General features: G+C 45.9%; 1 protein-coding gene across 1 annotated transcript in view; it reads left to right on the forward strand.

Moving 5' to 3' along the window:
* The window catches only part of COQ2 (coenzyme Q2, polyprenyltransferase), a 377,885-nt gene that overhangs the window by 83,658 nt on the left and 277,394 nt on the right, over positions 1-16,833 (forward strand). The window contains exon 3 of the mRNA XM_085641189.1: positions 2,635-2,801. Within this exon, the coding sequence (XP_085497315.1) occupies positions 2,635-2,801 (167 nt within the window). The remainder of the gene's footprint in view (positions 1-2,634; positions 2,802-16,833) is intronic.

The following is a 16,833-nucleotide window of genomic DNA, read 5'->3' on the forward strand; positions in this document are numbered from 1 at the left end:
TTGTGTCCTCACAGTGGCCAATTTGTTGTATAATATTAACCAACGTAGTACTAGTTGTCGGAAGGCCGTTTAAAATTCAGTTAGCAGCCCATCCGTCTATGGAGTTTTATTCTTGGCAAGTTTATTAATAGGCACTGCATTGTGTTCAATATGGGCAGGGATAAGCTTCAAAAACAAAGTCTTGTTGACAGTACTGATTGCCTAATTGCCCTGGCTGCGAATAAAGTGAAACTTATGGGGCAAACTCTGCATTAATTTTCTGTTGTGTGTAAACAATGTTCGCCCCCTCCACTCTAATTGCACTGATAGGTTTCCAGTCTACACTGTCGCGCAGCAGCCAATCCAGCATCTGACCTGCCCTGTCTCCGTCTTCATGCAGTGTGACCAGTTATTCTTTATAATGGACCCTGCTAATTCTGTCCACTAAATTTGCGTGCACCTTGAAAGCCTCTGACTTACGCTTCCGAGTCGCCACATCGAGCTCTGATCCAGCCACAAGTTCCCTTCATTCTGTTTCTTTTTTCAGTATCTGTCACGTCAATACCTTCTTAACTCCAAACAGAGTCTTGAGGGAGACATCACGTATTACCACCTTGAATGCTTCCAAGAGTACAGAACAATCCGCTTCAGACCTCTCATTCTTGCTAAAGAAATTATGTACGACTCCAAGGGCGAGCTGGCTGGCCTCCTGGTTTGAAGTCCCAGGCACAAAAAAGACTTCCAACCATCCTGCTGCTGGACTCTGCAATCTGTGAGTCTGCCCTGCCAAGTGGTGCCACTGCACTCCTGGACTCTTGGAAGTGGGCTCCCAGCAGAATCCACGCATCCTCTGCTGCAGCAACAGAACCAGTGCATCGCCTTCAGAACGGGCGCACCCCATGGTGCGGGAGCAGAATCACTGCATCGCCTTCGGAACCAACGCATCACCACTGCTGCAAGGGGAAAATTGCCACATATCCTCTACTGCGTGGAGAAGATCCACGCATTCCCTCTGCTGTGGGTATCGACACTGACGCATCGTTTCGCTGCACTACGCATCTTCGATGTTGACACAACCAGGATCAAGGTACCTTTGTTCAGTGGGCCTCACTGGGTCTCTGTATGCGACCCGAGCTCCATTGCGGTTGGCCTGAACTTTTAACTTTGTCATAGTCCGTGGGGCAAAGATATCGCAAGAAGTGCTTACTGCTTCTAACCGCTACTTTACAGCTATTCTTTAAAAAAAAAAATATCTCAAGTTCTACTTACTGGATTTTTGTCATGGTGGTCTTGTTTTATTAATTAGATTGTGAGCTACGTTTCTAACCTGGTCTGGAATCTTTTTGTGTGGTCTGTTCACTGTTTTACAGTTTGAAGTGTTGCACAAATACTTTACTCATTGCCTCTTAAGTTAAGCGTGAGTGCTCTGTGACAAGCTACCAGAGGGTGAACACATGTTAATGTAGGGTGTGTTTGTGACTTACCCTGACTAGGATTATGGTTACTGCTTGCCCAGGGCTTGTACCCCAGTCAACCAGGCACCCAATTACTAACTGTCGCCATTCTGCGTCCTCCTTTGTGCATTGTAACTCTTTTACCTACAGAGCCATGGCTCTGACCTGAGTTTGCAGTTCTAGCAGAGAGGGTTTCAGGGATGCTAAAATTAATTTGTCACAATTTCAGCGAATTTTGAATGATCGACACACATGATCCCCACGTCAATCACCACACTATTTATCTTTCCTTTCAGTGTGGTCTTGGTATCCGTTATTGTTTGCAAAATGTCATCGAATCTGCCCTTCAAAGGGGGCGTTTCAGGAATCTAAATCAGTCAGTTCCTGGCAGGGCAGGAGCTAGTCGCAAGCACTACCCACAACCCACCCCAAGTGGTGAAGATCTTAACAACACACTGGTCTTTTGAAATAGACTGATTCCTTCACCTCCAAGATATCTTTGATGACTTTGTAGGACTCTCACACAAGACATCACTATTTTGGGTTGTCAGTTCAAATTGTAGAAAATATGATTTTATGACCGATTGTGTAATTACATTGAATTCTTAAACAGTTTGATTGTTTTAGTGATTTTTGGTGAAAGTTTATATACTCCTAAGTAATGGAAAAAAACAGCAAAATCGTACTGGAATAAAGGTAGGATGTACAACGGGTTTGGCACTCATAACCTTGCAATTGGCAAAATCACAGTTTGCACTCATTTTCTATTGTAATAACACCATTTTGTGATTCAGATTTTTTTTTCTCCAAAATTGCATATTGAGGTTACTGACTCATAGTGAATTGCAGTTTGGAAGGATTGTGTAAGGGCTGTTCCTTCCAAACTTCGAGTTAGTATGATTATTTATCAATGGTTTTCAACTATAATTTCAGTGGCAAACTATTGGTCCGTTACAGACTCCCAAGTTGGGGTTCTAATTGATTTCACAAAGGGGAGAGTCCCCTTTAGACCCCTTTCCCTTTGTGAATTGGGGTAGCAGCCTCGCGTGAAGTAGACTTTGGTTACAGGGAACTCTGGCTACAAATCGTGTCCATATGAAAGTTACCGAAGACCTGTTATTTATTATTATTCTGGTTTATATCTTTAATCTATGTTATCATAACAGCTTTGACCAATCTGTTGTGTGTCTTTCTGTTGCAGGTACATGGCTGTTGTACTTACCTTGCACCTGGAGCATCGGCTTGGCAGCAGAATCTGGCTGCCTTCCTGACCTGGGCATGCTGGCACTTTTTGGCACTGGAGCTGTACTGATGCGTGGGGCAGGCTGTACCATCAATGACATGTGGGATCGAGACTACGACAAAAAGGTAGGCACTGCTTCTGTGGGTTTACGTCAGCTAGAAGAATCGTTTTTTCTGTTTAGCTTGTGTGGGCTTTACACGTTTAGTGCAATCTTTACCATTGCTGATTTCTTTCATGTCACAATCCATCATTGTTACCCGGTCCCTTTAAACCTACCCTCTCCTAGGTGTTTTTCCTCCAGCTTAACATGTATGCCTGGGTGTGGCGTAAATTGGACTAGAGAGTAAAAAAGAGTCTATGGTTTAACACAGTCTACGCAATTAAAGCAATTATTGGACAGTTAAAGTAGTTAGTGGACTGGCCCCTAAACCTACGTTGTTGCTGGGAGCTCATTGTACATTCATGTTTTCGAATGTATGCAGGCATGTAGTACGTGTGGGCATACAAATCCGCTGCAAACACATTCATCTCGCTGTTTAGATCAGCTACTCGGCCGAAAACTTCATCCTGGAAGAAACTAGCTGCAGATAACATGTTTGCCCTTGAGACTCACATACTCTGTACTTTGTTCTTTGGTCAATTTCTTTGGCCCTTGTTCTGGCTAAACCACAGATAACACATTGCATATCCTCTGCTTTCTGATCAGTTGTTGGAGGTAGACGAGGGGTAGCCATCGATCTTCTTAGTGGTTGGGCATTGGGTTTGGTTCTAGTCACTTTTTCGGAAAACTCAGATTCTTGCTGTGGGTCACTGGTTTCTGCTATTTTTTTAATGATTTTTTTTTCATGCTTTTTCCATTGTATACAATTTGTACCACTTGTTGTTACAATGATAAAATATTTGATCCTCTTCACCCATCAGTTTCAATGTTTTGTAGACTTCGTCTTGCAGTATTTCTGCAGCATCTCAAACTCTCTTCTGTCCATCCAAATTAATTTTAGTTTTTCGGTCGAATTAGTTTGGCATATGACACATTTTTCTTTGTTGAAGGAGTCCTCAAATTTTGTAGTTAGCAACACTCTGTCAGGAGGTAACGATCCTCTGCTGCCATCTGCTTCGCTCATGTTAACGAATTTGAATCAATGGAAAACCTAAAACATAAACCATATTAAAATAAATTACCAATATGATGACTAAAATACATCATTATAGAGCTGCCATAATGGAAAATGGCAGAAGGGTTGCTCTGAGGAGATATCCAATACCAAAATGAAGTATGTAGGTCTCATGGTTCCTGAAATATTGCATCATCACTGCAACATATCTGCTATTTTTAAAAATGTCAGCCAGGAAAATTCGGCCTGGATCAGCAATGTCTACCTAAGCTTACTTACTTCTCTAATGATCCAAAAACACATATCAAAAATTAAAATCTCTGGACAACAATTCTTTTACAGAGCTATATCAGGGGGATGGAATTAGTAGTTATGGGTTTGGCCACTGGTGAGTTGGGCTTTGGACACAGAGCAGCTTTCAGATCTTTGTCAGCTGAAAACGCATATAATTGATTTGGGTAGGATGTACCTCAAGGCTTATTTCTCTATTTTATTTTCCTTTTACGCATTTTTATAAAGCACTATGCCAGAAGATTTACCAAGAACAATATAGAAAAACCAACGCTAGGGGATGGTACTTAACAATTCATGGAAGAACAACAATTTACAAACCAGCGGGTTAAAGCAGAATGAGTAGATGAGTGCTGTTAGGGCTCTGACGGGAGAAGAAGAGGTGAGTGATACCAGAGGTGTAGGAAGAAGGACCAGGCAAACGTCTGTGACAGAAAGGGGGCTGGAAAAATAAGAAAGAGATGCAGCCTGAGGTAAAGATTAAAATTGAGCGAGAAAGCACAGGGAATAGTAAGAAAATCCGTAGAGAATGGAGAAGTGAAGCAGGATGAGAAGAATGCAGTTCCTGGATGATAGTGAAAGACACATGTGAAAATGAAGAGATCGTCATCGGAATCGGGCTGGAGGTACCCCAGGTAAAACCTATAAATTGGGAATATGTGATCTGATCTGGTTGCAAATAGAATCCTGCCTCTCGAAACCATCAATTCCAATACATTACATTAGAAGACTAGCAAAGTACTTAATTGCCTTTCTAAATGATTCTTTTTTAGATTTAAAAATCTAATTTTGAAAAATGACAGAATGGATAGTCTGAGGAAACAGATGAAGAAAGGGAATTTAGATGAAGATTGGACATTTTCACTGTTTTGAGCCTTTTGAATCTATACTCTGCCATTATAAGACTTAGGAGTCTGATTTAGATGTTGGCGAAAAGGGTACTCTGTCGCACTGGCGATAGAGTACCCTTTTTGCCATCCTGATGGTCTGCCCTCATAATTTAGAAATGGGCACGGACAAGCTCTATACCAACAGTGGAGATTGCTCTGCCTCAGCTGTGATATAAACGTCTGACAGCCCAACAGAGGTTTGATCATGTGACCACCCACCTGATTTAAAGTGGGCCAACACATGGCCAGTTTTCACTGTCTGTCACCGCCAGGTAAAACCTGGCAGTAAGGGTCAGTGAAAACCGCAAAATGGCCCCAAAACATTCACTGCGAGGGTGGCATTGTTTTTTTTTTTTTTTTTAATTTTCCAAAACAAAATCCCACTTTGTTTTTTTGTTTTGGAATATAAAAAAAAAATCTACGTTTGACCTGCGGCTCTGTCATGTCAGAGTGGTCCATCAAACTTACAATGAATGCATTGACAGGAACCAACGTGACGGTGGTTCCTTGCAATGCTAGAGATGTCTGCTGGGCTGGCGGACATCTCAAAATTTGGTAGACAGGGCAACTCCAACGCCCTGATGGTCTTGTCTGCCAAACTCTAAATCGACCCATAAATACTGACCATCTCCTCACATTTGAAAAGAGTGGGGTTCAAATGTGCTCTGAAAATAAAAAGTATACAATGAAACTGTATGTTCTAATTGTTCCTGCAGCCTTTCCAATTGCAACAGTGGTGAGTTCCACAGCTCCTGTTCCAGCAGCTTGGTGCCCGGGTGTGTATGTCCTTTGTCATCAGTACAGAGTGTTAGCATTCTAGTTCTTCATTGAAAGTCTGTGATGAAGCTACAGTAGAGCACAGTGGCTTCAACTGACAAACTGCTTCTGTGGAGAGTGTGTTTATCTCCACCCATCCAACTTTTTAGGTCTCGGCTAGCGAAGGCTGCGCTTGCGCAGTCTCGCTCGCGAGATTTAACGTTTTAGAAGTGGGGCTTTAACCCGCCCCTCTTCTTCCCTCTTCTCCATTGGCTGGCCTCTTAAATGCTGGTCAGCCATTGGAGAAGAGCTTTGTCTCTCCAAAGAAGCCCCGTCTTTTTCAGATTCGGGGCCGTGTTTTTTACTTTCTTTCTCTCCTCTGAATGTAAACATTCCAGCCAATGGCAAGAGGAGAGAAAGAAAAACACGCCCCCGAATCCGAAAACGCCGCTGCGTTTCTCCGAGGCATTTCTGCTTGACCTCGGAGAAAGGCCGTGGTGTTAATGGCGTCCTCTCCCCCTGCTCTCGGCTCCCGGGTTCGGCTGCTGCTCTGGTCTCCTCCCCCCGTGTTGTTATACCAATCTTAGGCCGGGGTCCTCCGTTGTCACTCTATTTTCATATCTGAGAATTGCTTTCATGAAAAGTCCGTCGATATATTTTAAGATGGCGACATCCAGAACGCACATATTCAAGCCTCTTTCCGTGTCTTAAGCGCACGCTGTGTCCTGTATCAACTACATGAACCTTCGTCGCCGCAGCAACCGCAATTTGGCGTCCTGCGTCCACGTGATGACGCTTGAACTAAGATGACGCGTGAGCACCAGCCGCCCGCGCGAGCCTCCCCAGGGACAGCCGCTAACCGTGGCAACAAAGACGTCACGGAAGTTAGAGAGTGCTTTGCAGGGCGACCCCCAGCGGGAATAGGGAGAGGAGACGTCTCTGTGAGGACACCAGCAAGAGACTTGGAGGGGCTGCATATGGGTTTGGAAGCAGGAGAAGCGACAAAACTGTTTTAAAGCAAAGGCACCGAAAAGAATAAGTCACTGTTTACTGTAATATGCGTAACTTCCGTCCCCGAGTATCCCTGGTTTAGAGCAACAGAGTTCCAAGTTCCCTGTGTTGTTTTACATAACCAGCTCTTCTACTTCTGTTGTAATCGAAGAGGTTAAAGGGCAAAGAACAAAGGACTACCCGTGAAAACAGCGGTTAGGCGGCTAGAGGAATGTTATCGTTTTTATTCTGGTTTTATTTGTCTTGGATGCTCGTTTTAATGAGGCAGTCTTAACTATCCTGCCCCTACCAGGAATATAGCAGTGCTTAATTTGTAAAAGAATAGGTGCCGGGGCTCACATTTTCTTCAGAAGCCTGCCGCTTCTGAATGCCTGGGTTGTTTCTCTGTGCTGGTCCATGTATACTTGCCATGGACCAGTTATTTATGCATTATGTATGCGGCCTCAGATGATAATATAACCAGGAACAACACTTTTAATGTTTATGTGTTTGGAAAAATGAAACGCGACTCAGACTTGCTAGACGTCGAGCCTTTGACATACAGACTGCATACAAATTAAAGCAGCAAAGCCTTAACTCCCTGAGCTATGCCACACTTTCGATTGAACGCTCTATATTAGTCATTCCAGTAGTGTAGTAAGGGTGACATGAGCCGAATCCAATCATGGAAAGTAGTCCTCCACGTCCCTTTTAGAAAGTAAAGTGCTGACATAATATACCAATGAGTTAAAGCTTTTAATTTATTTTCAGTTCAGGACCACCACCAACTGGAGAAAAAGCAGTAGTCCCGGCCCTGTAAAAAAAAGTGCAGGTGCTAAGCACCCGAAAGCACCGGCTCAAATTAAGCTGTTTACTATAGTACTTTAACCTCTGTCCCTCGAGTATGCTTGTTTTAGAGTGGTACATTTCTATTGTCCCTGTGCTGGCTTGGCATTAATAACACCCCTAGCACTGCAGTCTTCAAAGAACGTTTTTATGTAATCTACCAAATTCTCCTGCCCATAGTTAGACAGACCAACCATTCCGACGACGAAGTGCTTATTTTTATCATCAGTCCTGTACCATACCTAGCACTTTATCCTCTCAGATTACAGAACTTTATATACTATTGAAGCAGTTTCAATATCTAGGGCTCACTTGCATGGGTCTGTGTTATCCTGTAGATGCTGCTAAATGTAATTAAATGTTTCTTTTTAGCCTTAGAAACCTCAGGCCAGAACTGTGGGATTGGTTAAAAATCTTTTGCTGGCCATTGTTTTATGACCATTATGTTTCTGAAAATAGTCACTTGCACTTTATAGTGAGATCTATATTGAGGTTCATTTGTTTTTAGTATTCTTTAATCAAGAAATATTCAGATTACAAAGCCTGCTGTGCCGATGTTATACAGTTGCGGAAAACCACATAATGTAAATAGGTCAGTGGGCTACTGCGTGTGTGTGTGTAGGTGGCTCTATTTGTGTGTGGGTTGCTCTGTGAGTGGCTCTGTGTGTGTGGGTGGCTTTGTGTGTGTCTCTGTGTGGGTGCAAATGTAATAGGTCTCGCATTTGTGAGTGATTAAGCTATTGACATTGTAAATAACAATGCCGTTTCTTTAAATGTTTTAAAAACAAAAACATAAACAAAAATAATGTCATGAGCAATGCCAATAGCATTGCATTGTAAATGCTTGTTTCTAAAATGCACGAGTAAGATGTCCGTGGATTTAGAGAAAATATAACATGATTGCTGCTTCCTGGACATCTTCACAATTTCCAGGAAAACAATTGAGCGAAAACTGTTTTCTATCAAAGATGATCCTTGAAGCAGCAGGGATAAAGATTTTTGCCATCAGGAAATAAGTCAAGAAATTTCTCACAATGCATACATTCATTGCGGGATCAACCATACATGACTTAATTTGTGATTAAAAGCCATTAAAATCTTTTTTGTCATGATACTTTGCTTTTGTACTGGCCCTGGTAGCTCAAAAATTGGTGACAGGATACGATATCAAAAGATACATTCACACAGAAAATAGCACCTTGCATTATCTGCCATCTAAAATGGCTGGAGTGTCTTTACTTATAATTTGTGCAGGTCTGCGTGCTCCTTCACATTGCTCCTGAACCATCAACTATGAGAACAACTCAACTTGCGCGTTCGACCTTACCAGTGTTACCGACATGGACTGGCATGGTTTTGGCAGATGGTGAGGAGTAGGCATTTGGCGTTTTAATGTTGTCTCTCTCTTTCTAACAAGCTTTGTTCAACCTCACATTCCTTCATGGTCCGGCTCTCTTCACCACTCATGGACTTTTGATGTCTTTCATTTTCTTCAAAAATTGTGACTAATTCTGTGACCATTACTTTCTTGATCTCTTGGTTCTTCTCCACTGCATTGGAGTCTGGCTCATACTTTAACTGGTACTTGTTCAACCTTCTTTTTTAGCATCTCCATACTTTGTCTCCAATTTGTAAATCCCTTATTAATGTTCCATGGCAAACCAATTATTTTTCCTGTACCAGATAATCTTTTTTTCCATATGCTGTTTCTTAATTCTTTGCCTGTCCACATGTGGCGTTCTTGTTGCCATCAACTTCCTGAAAGCCAGTAGTTGTGGGGCCACTCCAGTGGTTTAGTGTAGTGATGTGCTTACGCTTTCAAGAGTGATTTGATAGTTTACTGTTGTGCTTCGCTAGTTTGTTGTGTGATGCTTAGTCATGTTTGAAGGGTCACATTAAATTGCCCATTGGCTTGGGACCAGCACAGTCTGATCCTCGGGTGTTCAAATCCATCATAGTATGTTTATTGCTTGAATTGTTTACTATGAAACGTCAGACTGTTGTCAGTTTTGATTTCCCTTGAGAGTCCTATGATAGTGAACTTTGAGTTTAACTTTGTAATATTGACCTTGGCATCGGTTTTGCTCACAGTTTCTGCAAACGGGTAGCACAAATAGATGGCCCTAAGAACTAGGATGTACTTATCACTTGGTAACTGTCTTGACTTTGATTCTGCACTGTAATCAGTAGCGCTTGTGATGATGTTGCTGAGGTGGTTTGACACCAGACCTTTCTGTTTATGTTTATGAAATTTATAAAGCGCACAAATACCCGTGGGTGTCTCGGCGCTAAGAACAACAGCATGAAACCTAGTCCAAGGACTTATTGTGCAAATAGCCACGTTTTGGTCATTTTCCTAAATGAAAGTAGTGACTGAGAGGTTCTGATATTAAGGGGAAGCGAGTTCCAAAGTCTGGCAGCTGCGACAATGAAGCGTTTGTCGCCCCAGGCGGCCGTTTTGGTGCGGGGCACTGTGAACAGAGATGACGTAGATGAACGAAGCGCCCGGGTCGGAGTATAGGCTGCCAGGTCTTTGATCAGAAAGTGGGGTCCAGTGTTGCGTGATGTTTTATACGCAATACACAAGGCCTTAAATTTAATCCAATTCCTCACTGGGAGCCAGTGGTATTTTCGAACCACCTGGGAAATTGACTTATATTTTGGGGTTCCTGAAAGCAACCTGGCAGCTGCATTCTGGATAGTTTGCAATTTGTGAATTCTGCTCACTTGCATCTCTGAACCCATGCCTGGGAATCAGATTTAATCACAAACGAGTCTCTTATTTTCATAGTTACCAGGTGACGCTCATGTGCTAGCTTAACCAGGTCTCTGCAAAGTGTACTTGGTGCCACAATCTTGTTTCTTTGAGGAGTAAACCATGATCTTTTGTACTCACTTCATTTCACACTTTTCATAAGGTTTGTAATATTGTTCTTTTTTGTTTCTGCTTATTTATCTCCTGTCTGAGTGTGTTCCATCTGTTTTTGATAAGGGCTTTAGTTGCCAGTTTTTGACATTAATCCTTGCACATTTCTTTAGGCATTTTTTAGGGTGATTGTTTTTGGTTATTCATTTTTTAAAATTAGGTTACCATGTAGTCCTATCTCAGTTGTATCATCATTGTTGTCTCTCGACAGACTCAGGAGGAAGTGGCAAATATACTGCAGATTTTCAATCCTGGCATGTTTTAGTTTATCGGATTAGTCCTGTTCCTTACTCCATGGCCATGTTCTCTTGCATTTTGTATCTGAATGGTCCTGTGAGAGTGACTACATTTCTTATAAATTGCCCACAATAATCTACAGGCCTCAGAAAGCTGCACATTTCAGTTGCTGGTAGGCTGGTATAATTCGATGTTTTGAGAATAAGTAACCCACAAATTGTCTTACTTTTCTTCAACTTGCATTTGGCCTTGTTCAGAGTGAACCTGTTTCTCTTTTGTCTTTTCAGATTAACTATTAGTCATTGGTCATGCTGCTTCTTCTTCCTTGGCAAAAGCTAATGTGTTGTTCTTCACATTAAATACCCATGGGTGTCCTTCCAGCACTTTCTGAATGGTGGTTTTGAAAAGTTTAACTGCAGGAGATATACTGAAATGTAGGCCCTTGTATCTTTGCAGCCCAATAGGAGTTGCTGGTTTAGTGATCTGGCAGGAGTCTTCCTCCAATTCCAGTTGATAGCAGCCAGATATTAGATGTTATTTCGTGAGGTTGTAGATTTATTCGGTTTCGCTATTATTTCATCGAGGGTGGGGGTTGCATGACTTTTGCATCGAGTTGCCCCCTTTGGCATTCTCATGTCAACAGACAATCTTATTTCGAGCCTGTCCGATGGACTGCCGTAGCTGTGGTGGCGGTGCAGTGCTCAGAAATACCTGGCGGTGTTGCAGCAGTCTTGAGGCTGCAATATGCATGGTGATGCTGCTGCGGCACCGCCAAGCATATATGGCATGAAAACTGTGGCGGAGAGGAAACTGCTGCCTCAGGGCGATGATGTTGCCCCCTGTGAGCATGCACCCCAGTTCCTGCGTGGAATTGACTTTATAGTCCATGCCATACAGGAATGGGCTTTGGCGTTCCCATTGCGGTGCCTTTTTGATAGGTCCTGCCCTGGGAACCCCAAAGGACCACCGGCCAGACCACGAGATTAGATGGTCCTGGAGCGGGGTGCTGGCTTGGTGGCCTGCTCCAGGACCACCAAACTTGTAATCAGGCCTTTCATTTGGTCTTTTGGGTTTGGGTATTAACGCCGCTTGTAAAACCCATGGCGCTGAGCCTGTCACTTTTTTTCTATTATGTTCAATAATCAAATTTTTCAGTTTCCTGCTACACTTTTTCTCACTCTAAAAAAAGTGATTAGGCTGTGTGTCCTGTCCCTTAGTTGCGCTGTTTCATCTATATGAAGATTGACTTGTTTCCCGTTAAGTTTGCTAGTTCCTTGAAATAACTCTGGATGCAATCATTGGATTCTTTCTTTTGTCTTCCTCAGCAACAGATGCGATTGCTCTGAAATTCACGTCTTGTGCTGTTTTCGAGCTTAGTATTATTCCTGTACCATGCTTTAAAACAAAGAAGTCTGTCTCTGTTTGTTGAATTAGTTTTTTTTTTTTTTTTTTGAAAAACCTTTATTGCACATAAAAATCAATACAAACATGGGCCTACAACCACCAGGGCCGGCCGCTAATATGTACATGATCAACAACATCAAGGAAACAATGGGCCCCCTGGGGCTCAGCCCAATTGACGAAATATTGGGTGCACCTCCGAAGTTATCCGGATACATAAGTTTTAAAAATACAAACAAAAAGGAAAAATAAATAACACCAAAAGACAAGGCGGAAACCATCCAAAAAGAGGCGTCTAACCACGGCTGGGGGACCACACAGTACCAACTCCACCCTCAGATGGTCAATGAGGATGATCAAGGGGGAGGTGGGGGGGACGGGAGAGCCATAACCATCTACAGGTGAAATGCAATAGTCCGGGAACCTCAGGATCAGGGGGACAAGGCAGCATCAGATGAGTCCACGAGGGGGGTTGTGCAGATGTTCCCACGGTACGCGTTCCACTGGCCCCAAATTCTACCCCATGCCCCTGGCTTACCCCGGGCCACATACACAGTCTTCTCTCTGCACATGCACCAGTCCATGTTCTTCTTCCATAATGACACGGTGGGAGGCCGCCGGGAGCCCCAAAGCTGTGCGATGTCCCTCTTAGCAACCATGTTCCCAAGGGCCGCCCACCGAGTCTGAGCCGCATTATAATCGTTAGGCTCCCACACGTTCAGCACACATCGGCGAACCTCAGGCAACAGGGCGACCCCAGTGACACATTCCATGACAGCATGCACCCGGCGCCAATACTCCGCAACCTTACGGCACTCCTAGAGAACATGGAGAAAAGTGGCGCTGAGCCCACAGCCGCGCCTACAGAGCCCGTCTTCAGAGAAACCCATCAGAACTAAACGAGGGCCCGTCACGTAGACACGATGGAGAATTTTAAGCTGTACAAGACGGAGGGGAGGACAGCGCAGACTGCCAGTCCTCGTCGTCCAGTTCCACCCCATCCCCGATCCACGCCTCCCGCAGACGTACGAGGAGATCCGCCCGAATGTTTATTAGCTTTTTATAGATAAGGGAAATATTACTGTCGGGCAAGTGACCGTCGAGTATGCGGTCCTCGAGTGGCGAAGACACAGGGACTGCAGTCCCCGCCCCGATGACCGAGAGCAAAGCGTGGCGAACCTGAACGTAGCGAAATAACTCCCTCTCACTCAATTCGTACTCACTCTGCAGCGCAGCGAAGGATTTAACCGCACCCTTCACCCAAAGGTCACCCACTCTGCTGATGCCAATCGTGTCCCAACGCTCGAATCCCTTCGTCGTCCAGAGGCTTCCCAATCTTTCAGACGCAAACAAAGGGGTCGCGCCCGTCAAGCGATCATTCCAGCCCATGGCCACATTCGCAGCCTTCCACAAGCGTACTGCAATCTTAGTGGGACCGGTTAAGGTCCTCCCAGCCGATCGAGAGTAAAGCGCTCTGTTAAAGTTGCCGCCAGGCAACAAAAATCTATCCATGTCGAAAGCCGGATTCGGACCAGGTGAGTACGTTGCATGGTTATTAGCAGATAGCTGGGAAGCCCAGTAGTACCTCCTGATGTCCGGGAGCGCGATGCCCCCGTCGTACCAGGGGAGAGTCAGTTTTGCAAGAGCAATACGTGCACGACCGCCCCAGACAAGTCTCCTCTGTAAGCTCTCTACTTCCCGGAAGTAGGCCGCCGGAATAATATCAAAGGAGTTCTGAAGTGCGTAAAGAAATCGGGGAAGGGACATCATTTTAAAAAGTGCCGCACGACCGAGGGGAGACAGGGGAAGCTTACGCCAGCGGGCCACGTCTAACCTCAATCACCGAAGTGGAGAGAGGAGATTATGCTCGTAGCGGACAGCAGGATCCAATGAGACGTACACCCCCAGGTACGTAAAGCCGGAGCTGGACGCCTTAATGGGAAAACGAGAGGGCAAGAGAGGAAAGTCACCGGAGATAGCATAGACACAAGATTTGGACCAGTTAATGATCAAACCAGAGTTCTTGCCGAAGGAAGTGAGGATGTCAAAGAGCACATTGAGTGACCTACGTGGTGAGGTGAGGTACAAGAGAATGTCGTCCACGTACAACGAAACACGATCCTCGAAGCCAGGGGCCCACTGGATCCCTCTTATCGACGGTTCCCAACGGAGCCAAGCAGCGAGCAGTTCCAAAGCTAACGCGAAGAGCAGGGGAGACAACGGACACCCCTGCCTAGTGCCCCTCCCAAGAACGAAGGGCCGGGAAACCCTCCCGTTAACGACCACCTGTGCCAGCGGGGCAGCGTATAAGAGTTTAACCCAATTAACAAATCCCGCCCCGAAGCCAAACTTTGCCAGGGCAGCCCAAAGATACGGCCATTCTATCGTATCAAAGGCCATTGCGGCGTCTAAGGAAACCAAGATGGCCGGCTCTGAAAGATACTCCGCCCTTGCAAGTACGCCATGTAGGCGCCGCAAGTTAAGGGCCGTATTCCGGTGCGGGATAAAACCGGATTGGTCCGGATGCACCAGATCGCAAATAACAGTAAGCAGGCGGTTTGCAAGAACCTTAGCAAGGATTTTCGGCTCCGCGTTCAGCAGAGAAATAGGCCTATACGAGGCGCAACGGTCCCGAGGTTTACCGTCCTTGGGAATCACGACTATAGTGGCCAGGCGTTGGTCATTAGGGAGAGAGCCGATTTCAAGCGACTCCGAGAACATACGACGGAGAAATGGCGCAAGTTTATCCGGTTGCAGTTTATAGAGTTCAATCGGGAGTCCGTTGGGGCCCATAGCCTTGCCTGAGCGAAGGGAACGGATCGCGGTTGCAATCTCATCAACCGAAAGCGGGGCATCCATCTGCTCACGCTCCTCCACCGACAAGCAGGGCAAAGCAATATCCTTCAACAAGTGGCGAGAGTCAGCCTCATCTCTAGTAGACACCGGGGAGTACACAGCACAGAAGTAGTCCGCAAAACACTCCACAATCTCACCAGGATCAGTCACACTCACTCCCTCCGACGTCTGAAGCACGGGGACCACTCGATTCACTCTCTCCTTCTTATCAAGCCACGCAATCAATTTACCTGCCTTATCCCCAGCATCATACAGTCTACCCTGTTGCTCCCTATACATTGTCCGAGCAGCATCCGTAACAAGGGACTTATATTCGAACTGCTTCAGGTTGAGGGCGTGGAGCCCGTCCTGAGTGACACCCGTCTCCAAGGCAGCCTCCAACCCCGATATCTCAGCCTCCAACGCAACCACCTCCCCGTTCTTAGCTTTCTTGGCCTCCACGATCAGGGATAGGGCCTGTCCTCGGAGGACCGTTTTGAAGGCCTCCCACAGGGACACCGAGGACACGACGGACCCCTCATTCTCCAGAAAATACTGATCAAGCGACTTAATGAGACCCTTGAGAATCTTGGGGTCACGCAAGTACCAGGGGTTAATGGGGGCGATCCGCCCGGCGGATCGCATCCCGGTATCGAAGAGGAGCCACAATGGGGAATGATCAGAAATGCCCCGGGCCAGGTGCTTAACCTCCCAGACCCGGGTGGTCTGGGCCGCGGGCATTAGAAAATAATCTAGTCTGGAGAGACTCCCGTGGGCCCCGGAGTGGAATGTGTACTGACTCTGTGTCGGATGTATCAACCTCCAGCAGTCCACCAGACCGAAAGTGTCCAAGAACCCGCCGAGCCACGCCTGGGCGGCCGAGAGGGCCCTGGGAGGGTAACGATCCAACTCGCCAGAAATCACGGAGTTAAAATCCCCACCCACAATCAGGAGACTATCAGGAAGTTCAAGTAACATGCGACCCACATCAGAGAAAGTGGAGGTCTGGAGGCCCGGGGGAACATAGACCGAAACCAATGAAAGAGTTTGCCCCTCCCACCGCCCAGTCAAAGACGCATAGCGCCCTCTATCATCAAGAGTAACTTTGTCTATCTCAAGCGGGAGGGAGGAGCGCAGCAAGATGCCCACCCCTCTGGAGCCAGTGGTGAAGCCAGAGTGTGCGACCAGTCGGTAGCCCCCCCTGTTCATAGCATGACATACATTTCCCACCAAGTGCGTCTCCTGAAGAAATACCACATCAGGGGCCAATCGACGCAGATATTGCAACACAACCCCACGTTTGATACGGTCCCCCAATCCGTTGACGTTCCAAGACATCAGTTTCAACCCGTCCCCCCCCATCCCAACACAAGAAGCTGGAGTCCCCGGGCACGCAGCCAGACACCTGAAACTGAAAGAAAACAATAACACCGCCTTGAAAAGAAAAAACACACAACCCATCCACCACTGCCACCCTCCCACCCCCACACCATTGCCACCCCCCCCACCCTGCATCCCTGCGGACTATACAGCCCCCCCAACTTGCAGTGTGCCTGTCCCCCTAACAACCCCATGCTACAAGAAGACCCTAGAGGAGGAAAGGGACCCGTCCCCACCCGCACCCAGACGAATCATTAATAGGCAAAATATACAATTGAAGTAGAACCTGGCTGAGCACAGAAGGAAATGTCAAAGTAAAGGGCGAAGAATTATTCCTGCTGAGGCCCACCGCCCTCGGCACCGCCAGTACGCCCAGTTCGGTCACCCGGTTCCGGCAGGGAATCCAACCAGTCACTCACTGTGTCGGGGCGTTCAAAAAAGAGAGTCCGATCTTCATATTCCACACGAAGCCTGGCAGGGAAAAGCATAG

Source organism: Triturus cristatus, chromosome 2_2 (genome assembly GCF_964204655.1).
Source record: "Triturus cristatus chromosome 2_2, aTriCri1.1, whole genome shotgun sequence".
Lineage (NCBI taxonomy): Eukaryota > Metazoa > Chordata > Amphibia > Caudata > Salamandridae > Triturus > Triturus cristatus.